General features: G+C 53.0%; 1 protein-coding gene across 1 annotated transcript in view; it reads right to left on the reverse strand.

The window, feature by feature from the left end:
• JPH2 (junctophilin 2) overlaps positions 1-17,340 on the reverse strand; it is a 30,335-nt gene that overhangs the window by 11,320 nt on the left and 1,675 nt on the right. The window contains exon 2 of the mRNA XM_030503421.1: positions 10,500-11,283. Coding sequence (XP_030359281.1) covers positions 10,500-11,283 — 784 coding nt within the window. The remainder of the gene's footprint in view (positions 1-10,499; positions 11,284-17,340) is intronic.

Here is a 17,340-nt window from a genome sequence, read left to right on the forward strand (position 1 = left end):
AGGGGTGTGAGGCCAAGGAGGCCACGGGGCAGCTCCCAAGCTCCACATGCAGAGCTGTGACAGCAAGCTGAGTGGCACACCTTTGGGATCACCCACTGCCCTGGGGATGTGAACTGCATGGCAGCATTGCCTGTCTCTCTTGTTCTGCAGGACATGTCTGACCTCTGCTCCTGTCTCCCTGCTTGCAAAGTCATCCAGAAGTGTTTGATTTGGGGGGAATAAGATCAACACAGCTGCAGCTTCAAATCTGGCACCTCCAGCACACCATGTGTGGGCCCTGCCGGTGTCCCAGGACAGTGCTGCTCTTCCCTGGCCAGTGATGCTGATGCCCTGTGCTGGGTCCTTCCATCACTGAGATTATTTATTACAACTGCAGCCAACTGATGAACATCTGGATCATGGAGGCACTGCACGGTGCTTTAGGTACATTCTCCCTGGCTGTGCCACACACCTCTGGGGCGCAACGGGAAAGCACTGATGCTCAAAGCCCTTCACCAAGCCACGCTGAGGGTTTAGTAACACCGTGACAAAGCCCAGCCTGGAGGAAAGGGCTCAGCCATAACAATAACAGCTAACTGCCTTAAGTATCTCTGAATTTATTTTCTATCCACGTGGCTGGCAGTCCTGGGAGCTCAACACGGGGAAAACTTGGCCCTGGCTGCCATGCAGGAGACAAATACCAGCCACGTTGGGAGAGCCCAGCACATGCAACCCACAGCATGAAACCTCTCCCAGCTCATGGCCTGGGGTCTGCTGGGCATAGTAGTTAAAAGAGAAAGGCTTAGGTCTGAGGGAGGCAGGAAGGTGATCTTTGAACCTTAGACATGAAATGCGTTAAGAGGAAAAAATGTCTTCCAAGGTTAAGATCTGCTCAAAACCAACTATGAGGTTTTGCAAGAATGGAAAATGCCGGCTTTTTGTTATATGCATATAAATTTGATACTTTTCAGACAGCACTTGAATCAGGGCCACACTTTCTGTATTTACTGCTGGTTGTGCTGCCAGCTCCCAGCGCCTCTGCAGAAAGCAGCCCATGCAAAAACCAGCAGAGGAGAAGGTCTGGAGATGGAGGAGGTCAGGGTGAAACTATAACAGAGGCCCATGGATTTTATAGCACCCAGGAGCAGAACTGAAAAGCCCCTTTTCACAGCACTGCTAGAAAACAAGCCATGAACATTACATATGTCCAACCAGGGGGAGTGAATATCCCTTTTCAGGCCATCTCTCATGCCACTTTCCCTGCCCACAGTCAAACCCATCTGTGTCACACTCCACAGGCACCCTGCCCTGGGAGCCAGCTGTACCCTTCACCCTCCTTCTGCTCTTTTTGCTCCATCACTCATGTGCACGTACCACTCAATTTACACTCAATTTACACTCCAATATCCCTGGAGTACATGAGTCTTTGCTGATTTATTATGGACTCTGCACCTGCAAGGTATGGTCTAAATTGTGAATTAAGCATAAATCAATACAAAATTCCTAAAGGAAACACCTCCATATTGCTGTAAAAGAAATCCAAAAAGAAAAGCCATCCTGGCCTTGCAGAGCAGCTCTGCCCTCCAGCCTACCTTCCCTTGCAGACAGCTCATGAGATGCTCCAGACTTTTCACTCATGGTACCAGCACTTACACACAAATGGTGGCACTCCGTTCATGTCCAGGCTACTTAGCTGCATAAATCGGACCTTTCCTCCTTCCTTCCACAGACAGGGCACAAACAGGCCATTCAGCCAGGAGGAAAGCATCCTTTTCTGTGCAGTGCTGCAGGAGCAGAGGCCTGGCAGAGCTCCCCGCCACCTAACAAGCTCAGCAAGCATTAGCCTTTATGATTACTTGGTGAATTTTTAAAATACCGAAATGTTATCCTCAGCTCTAAATAGCTCCGAGCCACTTGCATCTTTCACACAGGGATACTTCCCTTTGGAACAGTTAAAGTGATATTAATCTTACAAGCAGACAGATCTGCAGCTGTCTTCAATAAGACAACAACCTACACACCCCAGCCCTGCATACGGGAGATGTGCTTTCATTCCCCCGCAGCCCTTGCATGCCAGCCGGCAGCTGCCGGAGCCGGCTCTAAATGGAGCAGTGCAAGCCAAAACCTGCTGGCTCAAAGTGCTGGCCATGGTGGCCAGCACAGCCAGGCTTGGAGCAGCTCAGGAGACCATCCACAGGGATATCTTGAGGAGGAAAAGGAAGGATTTGCTGCCAACTGGACTCCCTCCTGGTTTTCAAGTCCGCTCTCCTTCATGCTCCCCTGGGTGCAGATCAAGCAGAGCCCAGAGGAGTGAGACTCCCAGCACAGCACGGCCTCAGGGCTGCACACAAATGCCACTGATTTATTCCAACTTCCACCACACCATTACCAAAGGGGCTCAGCTAACGTTCTGGGGATGCTTATTTAATTAGCTATCTCTTCAAAAGCAAAGCAGACAGGTTATCTCACTGATCAGTGCACCAAAACATCTTTACAGCACATATGCAATCAGGACCTTCCAGCTTTTCGTCCCCTGTGTGCTCTTGCCTCTCTGCCTGTACCTACACTGAGTGGACAGGAGCTGCTCCCTGCCCATGGGTCTGAATTCCCACTTCCAAGGAAACGCCAGGGCTGCAGCAGTCATTTGTTTTGAGGGAGCCCAGAGTGACCCAGGAGCCCATCTCCAAGCTCTGCCAAACATACAGCATCCACAAGCTGAGTGTGTTTTACCCCACTGCAGCCAGCTCTGACACCAGTAAAATGGGTCAGAAAGTGTGTGTTGTCTCTCTAACACTATTGGGTTTTTTCAATAAACAGTTTTAGCAACTTCTAACTCGAATATTTTTCAGATTTCACCAATCCAAATCATAGAGTAAGGAACCGCAAAGCCCAGTTACTCATCAAAACTTAAGGCAGAAGCCTTTTTCTCCCAGCCTTCCAGGTGTCTCAAACAACAAAACCTTGGACTCAGAAAGCCAAATGGCTCCAGCTCGGCACCAGGATCAGCTGAAAAGAATGCACCTCCTCCAGGAAGAGGGAGGGTTTCTGAATCTCAGGATTTATATTTAAATTGGATGTTTTACTTAAATATTTTTCTCTTTTTCAAGATAAGCCTGTTTCACATTCCACTGAAATGATAACCTCTCCGCAAGGCCTGATTGAATCCCACGATTTTCAAGTCCGGCTCCCTGCCTGCTCATTTCAAGCATTTGGATGGGAGTCAAAGCCTTCCTGCTGCATGCAGCAGCAGATCAATTGAACAAGAAGCTACCATTTTCCACAGTCATTTTTGCAGATTAAAATCAATTTAAATTTTCCCCTTCTGGGTTTGTGAGCTGTTGAGATAAGGATTTCCCATAAGGTCAGAATGAACAGCCCATTAATTCCACTTTCCCTGCCTGGCCATCTAGCTGAGCCATACCCGCCCCAGGGTTGATGTCCTGCCATCCCAACTCCGATCCTCTTGAGGGGATCCGTGCAAGCCAGAGCTCCTCTTGCTTCAACCCCAAAGACCCGGGAAGCCCTGGAGAAAGCAGTTTGCTGCCCAACCAATGCGTTGTCCTCAAAGCTCCCTCTTACCCTAATAGGGCATAGAAGTGCCTAAGGAAATTCCTAAGGGGTGGAAAACAGCTAAAGCTGTGCACACCCTCCTCTGGAGTCAGAACTCATCTCAGCATAGTGAGCACGGTGGGCTAAAAAGGTGTCAGTGCTGGAGCCGCAGCCAGCCGGGGCAGGGGATGAGGCTGGAAGAAAGGGGTGAAGGCATCACGCCATCACTTGTTCCATGGCACTGAACCCTTCCAGCCCCACACATGGGGGGGACACATTGTGGGGGTCCCACAGCTGAGGCAGGTGTGATCCTGGCACTGGACACTAACCCTGGGGCTCACTGTCCCCCTGGCCACACAGGACCAGGAACGGAGAAGGGCGCACTCAAACCCCACAGCCCACTCCCTGCCCGGCTCCAGCAGCCAGGACAAGTGAGGGTGAGCCCAAGGGCCTTTTGGGGTAAGATGAGGGTCACGCAGCAATTTGAATCAGGCAGTACTTCTACAGAGCTGGAGACTGGTGCTCTGGCGCAGGAAAACCACAAAACCCCAGCCCAACCAAGCCCAAAACAGCCCTGCTCAGTCCTGATCACAAGGCTGTAAAGACCAAGCCCGGGCTTTGGGACAGGAACTGGGTGTCCCCATCTCCAAGATGTGACACAAAGTCCCTGAGTGGGGAGGCTCGGGTGGAAGTATTGCTCCTAACCAAACCACACACAGTGACAATGCAATGCCCTGGCACAAGGCAGCCAGGGATGTTGTTGATTCAAGAGCTTTGAGGGAAGCCCCAGCTGAAGTGGTTCTGGCCACGGTGGCATGAGCCAGGCAGGATTCCACTTGCTATCTCCACAGATGATTATCCTGGACATAGAACTTGGTTTGTGCTGATAAGCCTCACAGAGGTGGTCATGCCTGCTCAGGAGCTGCAAGGGGGAAAGGCCTTTATTCACCTGATTTCATTGAAAAGAGTGAGCACTGCTGGCACTAGCACCACACAGGAAGTGGGAGAGTCCCAGTCCCAGGCTTAGGTTGGCGTGGAAATAGATGCCAGCAACTGGGTTTCTATTGACCAAGAGAGAATGAAACAAGATTATCTTCTTTATAAACACACCAAGCTCTGCGAGAAACATCTTCGCTGGGAGAGCAGGACCAAGGAGCATCCCCTCACCACTGCGTCCTGGAACCTGGCTACAGCAGGAGCCATGTGCCTGCCCTTATTTCTCCCTGCCCACGTGTGCACTGGCTCTTTCCAAGCTCTGCCTGTGGAAGCATTGAGATGCTCAGTCCCACTCTGGGGGCTATGGGACAGCCAGAATATCCAGCTATCAAGGACCTGTCCTCGGCTCCTGCCACTCGACCACCTCCAGATATGGCTGCACCTTGCTTGGCATGAGCCTCTCCCTGCACTCCACGGGGAATCCGGAGGGATTTTAATGAAGCCAGGGTGGTCCTGTCCCGCCTTCACCAGCACCCTCCTATCTTTTAAGCCCCCTGAGAGGTCAGGCTGTGGCATCTTCAGTGCCTGATTGTACAGCAGCAGCAATGTCTCCCCCTGACAGCTCCTGCTCAAAGGCAAATCGCAGCCAATACCCCACCTGGAGCCAGGACAAGCTCTGCCCATCTCCTGCCTGCTGCCGCCCTTCCATCACATGGGTCTGCAGTCCTGAAACAAAGAGATGGTGAAGCTGGGACAGCAGAGGAGGATCAGCTGCTCTCCCAAGCAGGAGCCCAATGGCACAGACTGCCTTGAACCACTGCTGCTGCCTTCTCACGCAGGGTGACCATGAGCATCCTGCCCTCCAGCCTTAGACCTAAAGGCCTGGAAAGGCACTGGACTCCTGATGGGTTTAATGCCTGTGCCTCTGGCTAAACCCCTGAGGAAAGCAGAAAGCAAAGGGTATTGAAGAAAACAAATACTAGAGTTCCTTCAGAGCAAACCCTGAGTCTGATTTGACAGACCTGAAAATACCAGGTCTGAACTCTGCAGCCAAGATCAGCTCCAGGATGCCCAAGGCCACCATTAGCACAGGTCTGCACTGGACACACACCAAAGCATGGGGAAGACATCACTCTGGTTGCCCACCTTCCCCACCAGCACAATAAACCCCTGAGAGCACAGGGGACAAGGGCAGGAGCTCGCCAGGGCAAAGCCAAGACAAATAAAGCACCTTATCAGTGGAAGCGCGCAGCCAAGCTCCAGCGGCGTGGGCTGCCACGGGGCTCGGCGCTCAGCTGTCATGCCGGGGCTGCACTGATAAAGCCCTGCTCTGCCTGCCCTTATTTAGTCAGGAGGCTCTGCTGACTCCAGCGATTTCAGGACGTCATTTGCACCACACACCCCGCTCCCCGAGGAGATGCTTGCTGCCGCCTGGCCACGCAGGCTGGGAACGCTGAGCGCAGGGAGGCAGTGGCAGCACTGCCGGGAATGTGGCTGGGCAGGGGAGGTTTGGAAAGCGATACGGGAGCCATCGAGCACTCTTGTTATTTGAAGGGAGAGACGTGGGTACGGACAGAAGACCAGCGTAGGCTCCAAAAGCAGGCAGTAGTTCACTCTGTGAATGATGCCCATGTGTTGCTGCTGGGGAAGCTCCACTGATGCGATTTCTGACACCGAGCACTCGCACAGCCCAGGCTCACTAAGTAAACCCTACTTAAACAGGAATTAATGCTGAACATTTCAGAATGCAGTTTAGAAATCCTTAGATATCTACCCAAACAGCAGTATAGCTGGACCTCTATAGATATTACATTAAAACAAAAACTGAATCAAAAATATATTTAGTTGTAGTCTCCAGGCATAAAACACTCAGCTGCACAGGGGCTTTCAGGGCCAGTGTCTGAAGATAAACAGGTGAAGCACAGCAGCCACTATTGCCTTTGTTATCTTGCTTTCCTATTGATCCTGGGACATCTGGCAGATATATCTGAGGTATTATTAACAGGACATAAGCCTGTCAAATGACCTCAGAGCATGGCCAGACCTGTGCCCTGCATGTTGCGCAGCCAAGTCCCTCCATTGATTTTGGTCCAAGTCACAGGGAGGCACAACAGTGTGCAGAGGCAGACTACAGCAGATCCCACTGCAGTGGGATTTGCAGTATTTACACTCATTTTTGTCCCTCAAAAGCACCAGTGGGAAGGAAATCTCCTGTATGAGCTGCCCAGCTACCAAAAAATCAGAGATTCCCCCTTCAGCCAGTCCTGCCCTTCCTCTTGCTCTCCGTTTTAATCTCTTCTGGAGAGATGAACACTGGCCATTTCCATGCTCCTCCCTGCTTTCAGTGGGACCATCCTCCCCATATGACAGGCAAGCACATACTGCACAGGCAGCACCCCTGGGTGCAGAGCACCCTGTTTGGCACCAACCCACGTGCCCTGAAAACTCAAAGGCAGCCTTTACACACCTCAGGATGGCTTCTAAGTGGCTCACTCATGGCTCAGTGGTGACTGCCCCCTCATCGCTGTCTTCCAGGCAGCTAGTCTACTTCAGCATGGGGAGATGATGATGCCAGGACCTCATCACCTTTTCCACCCACCCCAAAGGAGCCCCCAAACAGGCCACAGGATGTGGAAGGGGGAGACCACAGATGCTGCATTCCAAGATGACTTTTCTCTTGCATGGCAGCAGTCCGGGCAAGGAATCATCATACTTCAATTTCCATTAGCTCTGTCCCACCAGCTGATCCCAATGCTGGCAATAGACATGGTCAGTGTTTCTGCCCGACATCTGAGCAGCACCAAGAGGCTCTGCCTGGGGTGAGGGGGCATCTGGCTGACCTGGATGGGCAGTTCAGGACAGGGTGACCCCATACTCAATGATTTTCACTAAAACAATGAAAAAAAGAATGAAAAAAAATCATTGTTCCCTCAACAGCCAGCTCTGTGCTCAGCCTCTTGCACAAGGGGGAAAGCAGATGGATTGCCAACACAGGAGAATTCAGGAGGGAGCAGAGGAGGCCAGGGCAGTGCTGTCTGGGCACTGCCACAGTGCTGGCTGAGAAGCCCAAACAGAGAGGCAGCAGTTCAAGAGCTGCCAAGCAGCCTGGTGCCTCAGACACCCTCGGAGCAGAGCACGGGATGAAGAGGGCTTGCTGACCATGACTACCGTCATCTCTGGTCAGGAGGATGATCAGCGCTGCTGGTAGCTGCCTGCCTGCGCATCCCCAGAGCTCAGGCACGTGCCTGGCATTCCTACAGTGCAACCAGCCGAGGCAGCTTCCAGCACTTGCGCTTGTTTTCCTCAGGATTTCTATCCCTAAAGAGCCTTTTATGGTGCAAAAGAGTGAAATCTGGCCTTCTCCTGACATTTCACCCTCAGACAGCGGAAGGCTGGATGTTACAGTACTTTAACGCTGCAAGGGAGCAAATGAAACTCAAACAAACATCCATTTACAACAGCACAGGTACGCACAGTGAGTTGGGTGTCTGCACAGCCTGGCTGTGTCCTGCTATTTAGTTCCTAGCAATAATCTTACATAGAGATATGTCACATCTTCCCCCCAAAAAAGATTCATGTATTCTCAGAGACATTTCTTTGAGTAAGGCGCACACTGCCATCCGAGGAGAAATGTAAATGCTCCAGCTATAAAACTCCACCTCACAGTTAGGAGCTTGGGCAATGCTAATGACAGCACAGCCCTTCTATAAACCATAATAATCAATTTTCACAATCATCTGCCTGCAATTACTCTCTGCCCTGGGTGTGGAAACTGAGGCAAGGTTCAAGGCCAAGGAGAAAGTCAGTGGCAGAGCTGGGGTTTAACCTAAAGACCCTCTAGATGCAAAATTACCTCGATTTACTCTTGACCCCAAAGCTGAGCTGAAAGGAGGAAGAAGGAGAGCACAAGTTTTGAAAGGGAGCAGGTAGAGAGAGTGGTTCTGCCCAGCGCAACATCCACCAGGAATACACGCTGATGGAAACGGTGAGTTATAGTTTACAGGACGGAGGAGCCTGAATTCTGCTCCTGCAGCAGCTGAGCTGGACCAGGGACACGGCACTGCAGCGAAAGCAGCGTTCTCTTCCCTGCCACAACAGCCACACTATCGCAGGGTCTGCTAGGGGAGGACTCCCTGGAGGAAACCGGCTTTAACGTCTTATTTCCTCCTGCTCCGAGGTTTCCTTAATAGGAAATTATTCCCCTCCACGCTGGGGAGGGATGCAGTCCCCCGCCAGGACAGCGGGCGCATTCCAGCCCCTGATGGAAAACACTGCAGAGCCGCTTTTGATCCAAAGTGTAAATAGTGTATAATAAAAAGAGGTTTGTGTAAACCGGCCGAGCTCTCAGGGATCAGCTTTTGCAGCTCCAGCCTCCTTATTTACAGGTGCCCAGCGCCGTGGCCGCACACTTTTCCCGGGCTCAGCAAAGCTGGTGTCGGGCTGAGCTGCCCCTGCCAGAAGGATCCAGCGGGCCCCATGCCACCCCAAGCTGTTATTTTTATCCTAGCTGGCCCTGCGTGACATTGCACTTGCAATCCTGATGGTTTTCTCCACCAGTCACTGAAGCAACTGGGTCTTGCTAAAAAACAATCACAGTCCCCGCAAAACTTTGGAGGAGAAACGGCTGCTGGGAGAGTAAAGCCGGGGTTTCCTGAAGGGGAGGGATGGGGTTTTGGAACAGGCTTCCACCCTGCTGATATTATTTACTTGATAATGAAGTAACTGATAATTAAACAGCACTCAGAAGGAGCGAGGCAGGACAGCCATGGGGTTGCAGCCACTGCCCGGCTGAGCAAAGCGTAGGGTGAAGTTTTGATGGAGAGGCAAGGTGAAGCCTCAGGGTCTGTCACAACCATGTTTCCCCGAGGAAGAGGAGAGAAACTGAGGCTCCAACCCTGCCTGACAATCTCTGGTCTCTGTCAGGCTGGCTCCAAGACTGGCGGGAACACTGTGGGAGGAGGACTGTGCTGCCGGCACAGCTCAGAGTCATGGATGCAGAGCAGGAGAAGGAGTTTTTCCCCTATCCTTCTGGGGCAGACCATGAAGCCGCTCTTATCTTCTCCCTCCTCCATCCCAGGAGGAACAATGGAGCAATTAGCACTTTTCTTTCCCACTAACTTCTAATACAGCTAATTCTGTGTCTGTGAGCGGAGTCTACCTGTCTGGTCCCAACATTCCAGGTGGTATAGGGGCAATGTAGTGCCTGGCAGTGCCTGCATGTCTGACGGTGCAACAGGACACTGCCACGTGCTCGCAGCAGTCCCTCGCATGCTCCTCCCTCGCACATCCCTGCGGCACGCTTCCAAGGCATGCATCCCCAGCACCCTTCCCACCCCGAGGTCTGGCCAGGACAAACTGGGAGGACGTAAGGAGGTGAACCCAGCTGAGCCCTCCCTGCTTCCTCCTTCCCTAAAGCACTGCCTCCCAGTCTGCAGCACCCCAGCACAGCAGTGCTCATCCCAGAAAGTCCATTACACCAAGCCACTAAAATTAAGCAACAACCCTAATGCATCCCATAAACTCCCCACACATTCACACCAGGGGCTCCAGGGCCAAACTGTGCCCTGCTGCAGACCTGACTGGCAAAGTGGGACATGTCTCGCTTGCTGCTCATGAGCCTGTTGGATTTACTACCACTAGTCAAACCCCACTATTTCTCATCCTGTCCCATCAATGACCCAGTGGCTCCAGCAGCCTGGCACAGCACCAGGGTGCTCCCGTCCCACCAGCTCATGCTCCCCATTCTGCTGAATGTAGAGGCCAGTCCCTGCTGTCCAGCAGCTCCCTCATGGATGAGGGATGTGGGGGGACAGGAGAGGGGGTGAGAAAGAGGACATGGGACATGTCCTGATCATCCCTGCACTGCCATAAGGGCCCTCAGCCTCTCTCTGCCAAAAATTAAACAGAAATTGCAGAGCCCATTTGACTCCACCACCAGTGCATATCAAGGAGGCACACAGCATGGCTCCAGAGATACATGGGATGGGGACCACCATCACCACAGGGAACTGTGTGCAGGAGCCCCAAGCACCCACCTGGATGCTGCAATCTCTGACTTCTGCCGAGCGATGGCCGCGGCCCTCTGAGCCCCCTCCACACTCCTGTCCACCTTCTGCCGGATCTTGGCGCTCTTGAGGGGTATCACACGCTTCTTCATGCCCTTGACAAGGACGTTGTGGCGGTACTTGCCCTCCTCCTTCTTGCCGCTGGGCAGCGTGGTGCAGCCGTAGCCGTGCCGCAGGTTATCCAGCCACTCACCCTCGTACTTCAGCCCGCTGGAGCGCTCGCTGACGCCGAAGCCGGCGCGCTTGTCGTTCTTCCACTCGCCCATGTAGGTCTCCGTGGTGGTGGCATCGATGTCGGACTCAAAGGGGGAGTACTCCTCACCCTCAGCACCCTCGCCCAGGCTGACGGTGGAGGTGGCATCGCTGGCGGCCGAGCTGATCCCGCTCTCGCTCTTGAGGAAGCTGACACGGCTCTTCTGGCTGGCCAGGGATGACTTGGACTCGGACTTCTTCAGCTTCCCCAGCAAGGAGCCCCTGCGGAAGAGCCCCCCCTTCTTGGGCTTGCCAGCATCCACCTCTGCATAGAGGCTGAGGGCGAAGCCACCGCGGGTGATGGTGGGTGAGAAGGGCAGGCTCTCGGCGTTGGCGGCGGGCGAGTCCTGCTGCGGCAGGGTGCCGTTGCTGTGCTCGCTCCGCAGGGAGGACAGGGATGTGCGCAGCGGGGAGCGCACCACCGAGGCCATGCCGTAGGGCACGCTCTGCCGCACGCCGTAGCCATGCCGCATGCCGTTGGTGAACTGGCCCTGGTACGTGCCTGCGGGAAAGAAGAGGGATGGGGTGAAAAGGCAGCTTGCTCCTGGGTGAGCCAGCAAAGGAAGGTGGGTTGCCCTAGGGTGAACGTACCCACCTTCCCTCGAAGAGAGGAGCTCCAACTCCATAGGACTCACCCACACACAAAAGCAGCAGTCCCCAGGGAGCAGAGGGCAGAGGACACAAGAGCTCATTGGAAAGGGGCTGGAGCACCAGGGGACACTGGTGCAAACCCAAAGCCACTAAACAGATGGGGTCTGTATTTGCATCCAGAGCAGGGAGCAGGAGGCAGCCCCATGGGGGTGGTGTTGGAGGATGTCAGCAGCCCCATCAGACACGCGAGCTCTGGTGGCACAGCTCTCCTTGGCTTGGTGACAGTCCCTGTCAGCCCGTTCTGCAGTTTGTCACTCACAGGCTGCCAGGACCTGCTCTAGACCCCCGAGCTGGGCACCCAGCCATAGCACGGGCTGCCCTCGTACCTGCAGCTGCATCTGCTTGGCCCTGACATACAGCTTCTCTGTGGTCCCAAGACCAAGGCTGGTGCCACACTGCACAAAACAAGAGATGGGCAAAAAAGGGAGGTGAAGGAGGGGAGCAGTTCTGTGTGGGGTTCCTCCAGCTCTGCCCCAAAGTACCACTCTCCTCCAGGCCCAGCTCAAGAGGGCTGTCCTGTGATGAGGGACACAGAGAGGATCATGTTCACCATGGCTAGAGCTGCACCCCGGCTATGGGACCTTGTTAGGAGATGGCAGGGCCTTGGAAGTGACACCTCAAAGGACTGGGAAAAGCACGCTGCCCCTTCCAGGTCTGCATATTGCAGGGTCCAGAAGAATGGAGACCACTGCTCTGATTTTTCTCACCAGGATGTCAAGAGACTTAAACTAGTAGCATCAAAGCCCCCTGCAAGAAAAGCTCCCAGGAAGGGCTGGTGGGCTGATGGAACAGCCTTTGCCTGCAGCATCCGCACTCCCATGCCAGCACTGCGGGCATCCCGCTGAGCCCTGTGGGATGGGATGAGCCATCTCCCCAGCCCAGCTCTCCTCTGTCTGTAGATGTGGTTGCCTCAGAAGCCGGAAAACCACCAAAAACAAAAGCAGCATTCAGCTCTGCTCCTGCCATTACAGGACCTGGAATGGGCCACCCCGCCCCAGGCCAGCACCTTGTGGGGCAGATGCCACTGGCTGCCCCCAACCCAGGGCAGAGGGTGCTGGGGGACCATGAACACCTTTGGAAAAGCCACCTCGCTCCTCTAGTCACCATGGAAGTGACGAGCCAGTCACACTGGGGGCATTTTCACAGGCATCTGTCCTAAACCTGGTTTCATTAAGCAGTGACCTACCAGGACGCACCAAGCAAGCACTCCCAGGGTCCCAGGGAGGCTCAGCAGGGCCAGGCTGAGACAGAAAGGGGTGACCTATCTTCAAGGCATTCATCTCCCTCCCTCAGACACCATTACCGAGACCAGGGATGACCCTGCTCCCCAGGGAGCAAATCCAGTTCCTTCTTTGGCGATGGTGGGAGTGCGTCTTTTACGCTGTCCCAGGCCACTTCTGCAGCATAATCTCTCCTCCCAAGCTTCAGGTTTCGTTGAAATCCTCTCTGGACCTGCCTGTGGGGTGTTAACTTACAGCGCTGGGGGCCAGGAAAGACAAGAAGTGCCCGAGCGGGCAGCAGCTGCTGCCCCCCGCCAGCCCCTGCCCACCCCCCGGCACACGGATCTCGGGCTCCCTGCAAACAGTTGGTGTCCCCTACTAAAAAAAGGAAAGGAAGGGTTCAGGTAGTGCAGAGCACCTGGAGGCTGCAGCCAGCTGTGGGGAGCCATCTGCCACAGCAACGGGACATTGCCCAGTTTCTTGGCAGAGCTTGAAGCTCTGTTAGTGGAAAATAAGGTGGGCAGTGGGGGTTAGGGGTCTGGGCATGAGGTGGGAGCGAAGGACCATCACTGGAGGTGTCCAGGCATATGGCGTGCTCCTCACTGTGCTCCCAAAGCCCTCACTGTAATATGGTGACAAACATTAGCACAAAATGAAGTTATGGAGGGCCTAATACTGCCCCATGTCCCTCCCCACCAAGTGCTGGTGAAGTTGGAGCTCCATCCCACCCATCCAGCCCATGAGCAGGGCTGACACATGACTGGGGTGACATTGGAGACCTCCTCCTGGATGGACAACCTCACACGCAGCTGATAGCAGTGATAACCCCCCAGAAAAGGAGCTCTGGCAAAGCCTTGCAGGTTTAGGGGGGCTCAGCCACATCTCAAGGGCCAGGTTGGAGCAGCCACTGCCCTCCAGCAAGTCCCCAGCCCCCTCTGTCTCCCTGAGCAGCACTGGGGTCACCTGGATGTGAAAAGCCACATGGCACAGTGGGACCACAGGAAGCAGAGATAGAGGTGCCACTTCTCAGGGGCACATGTGCCTATCCTCAGCACGAGGTTTGACACAACTCTTCAGCTCTCGGCTGCCTGATTTCAGTCCATACAGCACAGGCAACATCATCCCTCCAGTGCCTGGTGTGATCAAACCCGCCAACCCCACCAGGCTTAATGGGGGGCATCGACACACTGACCAGCATGGGGACGACCAAGCACTGCTGTGTCCCTTCATGCTGCCATTCAGTGCCCGGCTGAGGCTTCCTGCCAGGGCAGAGCCATAAAACACCCCTGGAGCGGAGCCAGATGCTGCTGAGAGCGGCTGGAGGCGCCGGCAGCCGTGCGTCGGGACACGCAAGGATCGAACAGAGCCAAGCCCTGGCTCCCCAGCACGTCCCAGAGCAGCCAGTTCAGGAGAGAATAGGGCTGTGCAAACCCCTCTGCACTGTGGGGCAGCCGCTGAGTGGGGTAGCATGTCCTGAGCCACCACCACCCCTCGAATATCAAAGCAGCCTGGCAAGGGGGGACAGGCAGGATGCAGAGCTGCCAGCCAGGCAGCCATGGTCTGAGGTTCTGCACCTAATAAATAATTTAAAAATACTTAAAGACTTAAAATAACTTAAAAAGCAGAGGATGTGGAAAAAGAAAATCTCTATTTAAGGTGAAATGGGACTGAGCCCCTCTTCTCTGCCTGATTTACCAGGACAGTGGGACATCACTGTCATGGTGATTGCACCATCAGGGTGCAATTACTGAGGCACAGGACCCCAGTAATCCTTTATTGCCTGCATATTTGCTTGTCATACTGACAAAACACACTGGTTGCTCTGCAACCCCCAGGTATGCAGTTCATCACCTCTGCCCATCCCCAGCCAAAGCAGGGGGTGGTCCTGCCTGGGTATCTTCATAGGATGGGAAGGATTGAACTGTGGGATTGATGAGAATGGTATCCCTGCAGCACTCACCTCCAAACATACCGATGAGGTGGTAGCACCTTCCACTTTGCGCTGGCAGCAGGATGGCATGGTGCCAGGCTGCATCAAAGGTGAAAGCCTCAGCCCTGGGTGCACACCCAGCTTGGCAGTGAGAGCCCACTGTCAGCAGTGTCACATCTCCCCAGCCCACCCCGAAGCTCTACTGTAATTAGTAATGAATGTAAATAATACAACCAACCAGATAAATAATGCAAACAAATCGTATCACTGCCCTGTGATCTCTGCTGTTACCCAGATACTGTAACGATAGACCTGTTAGAAGAACTCAGTGTAAAAGGCCAGGGACATTAAATCAACGCACGGCACCACGTGCGAGACAGCCCAGTGAAAATACAGTGCTTCTTTTTGGTGCCAACAATACTATCTGATGGGTTCTGCTGGAAAAGAAAGGCAGGAGGAAAAAAAAACCAGAGAGAGGTTAAGAAAATTCACAGCATTAATTTGTGGGTTAAATTCAGCCATGCAGGAGCTTTGCTACAGAGCAGCGGACACAAGCCAGCACCATCACAGCTTGCCTGGAGCCCATTCCTGCTTCCCCAGCCACAGTCCCATGGATGCTGCTCCTTCCGCCACAGTCCAGGCTCCGTCCCACTGTGCTTTTCCTGCCCCAAGGAGCTGGTGCTGCTCCATATCATCCCGTTTCACCTCTCCTGGTAAAGCACACATCTGCATTTCTTTTCCCCTTTCTTGAGGTCTCATGATCACTGAATGGTCTAATTGTTTCCCCTCACAGTTAATTGACACCACTGTTTTCTTAGGTCCCTAGAGACCAACTTGCAGTGTCAAAAATAAGTTGGTTTTAAGCTGTTTTGATTGTAAGTGAGGTTTCCCCCCTGACATAGATACATATAAACAGTTATTTGTATAGCAAAGACAACTTTGGGCCAGATCCTGGGTACACGGCACCATTCTGCATTAGCAGCAAGATTTTCTTTTGCAGTAAGACTTGACTGGATCAAGCACTTGGTGTCAAAAGCACAAAAGTATCCAAAAAATGAGGCCTTCCTTATGACAGAGACAAAACTTAGAGGTGGAAACCAAATATCTAGGTGTTTACTCATAGTTTATGTTGCAAAATGAGGAGTTCCTTCATGCTGTGCCTTCCACAACCCCGCTCACCATCCATTTCAACTAGTGCATCCTGCCCCTATAAAGGGCTCTGAGCTCTTTCCTGGTGACAGCAGCACACGTGTATCCAGCTTGGATGCCCAAGGAAATACATCATAATGTTACTGTCTCTGCCTGGCCACACCAGGAGCTCTGAAGCCCATGGCTGATTTCCATCAGCATTACAGAAGGTGAGCTCTTTAAGCCATCAATCTCCCATAGCTTTCACAAAATTGGACATTTGGTAGTGAAAAGAAAAAGCGAAGGACCCTCGCAGTGCCTGGGCTAAACCATACTATGAGTCTGCTTCTTATTAGACACCAAAAATCCAATGGGATTTCAAAAAGCTTCACTCCAGATTTGGGCTTTATTTAACCACCAACCTCGGCCAGCCACAGGACACAAATCACAGACAACCCTAGAAGTGTATTTTAAGTGTATTTTGAAGTATAACGTTTTTATGGGTGTTTATAGATATATGTATATATAAAAAGTTAATTCAAAGTCTATTTTAAAACATTAGAACATTTAAAACTATATCTCCCTGAAATTCGCAAGCACCCTGACCATGACCTAAATTTTCTAATGACCTGGCAAGAGCTGCATGTTCCCAGAGCCCTCTTCCTCATGTGGCCAGTGTCCAGGGGGCTTGGGAATCACATCCCCTACTCAAGGGACGGCACATTTCCAAAACCTTTCCAGATGTGTCTCTTGGCAACCTCAAATTCAAATATTAACAGGTCCAATTAGCAGCCTGGCCATATCTGGATCTTGCAGATGGTTACTGTGCACAAGTGAGGAGATAAGAGAGAAGCGGGTCCTACAGGTCAGTAAGATCATTCCACCCCTGTCCCACACACGTGATGCTGACTGATGATCCTCATCTTGGCTTTGGATGGAGTTTCTGCACGTTCCCATACAGTCAGAGAAGCTCATGTGTTGGATGAACAGCTCGGACCAGCCAGGACATGACAGCCCAGCCAAGGAGCAGGCGCTGAGCACCACAGCACACCCAGGTCTGGCTGGGCCCCAGGGGGCTCAGCTCAGTGGGGCTTTGGCAGGGAACATCTTCACTGCTCAGGGCTGAACTGCCAACCTCAGGTGGCACCAGGGATCATGCAGATGGCATGTTCCTGGGTGCAGAACAACACCCCCGGGAGCCCGGTGCTGACAGAAGCAACATATTCTATATCCCTACAGGAGAAGATCTTGACTCATCTTTCCCGCTATTCTGTCCCATGCTTTCAGCCCAGAATCTAGTCAAATTCAAACTCCCACATCAAGTTTTGCCTCTCAGAATTCTCCCCCACAACATCAACTTAACTTCAGCAGCCCCGTGCCCTTAGAAGAAGGTGCATTTTAGGAAGCAGTGAGGAAGCGGCCGTGCAAATTCATAGGAGACCTTGACACCTCCAGAATGAGTCCCAGTGGCAGCCGTTGCTGACCGATCAGTTACGTGATCACTGCTCATTACTCATCAGAGCACAACCTACACATAACCTACATGTCTTATGGTGACACGTGAAGGTTCTGCAGCACACGAGTGCACACGTATGTGTTAACCTCAACTCTCGCTGCTACCCTACAGCCT

This window comes from Strigops habroptila, chromosome 13 (assembly GCF_004027225.2).
Source record: "Strigops habroptila isolate Jane chromosome 13, bStrHab1.2.pri, whole genome shotgun sequence".
In the NCBI taxonomy this organism is placed as follows: Eukaryota; Metazoa; Chordata; class Aves; order Psittaciformes; family Psittacidae; genus Strigops; species Strigops habroptila.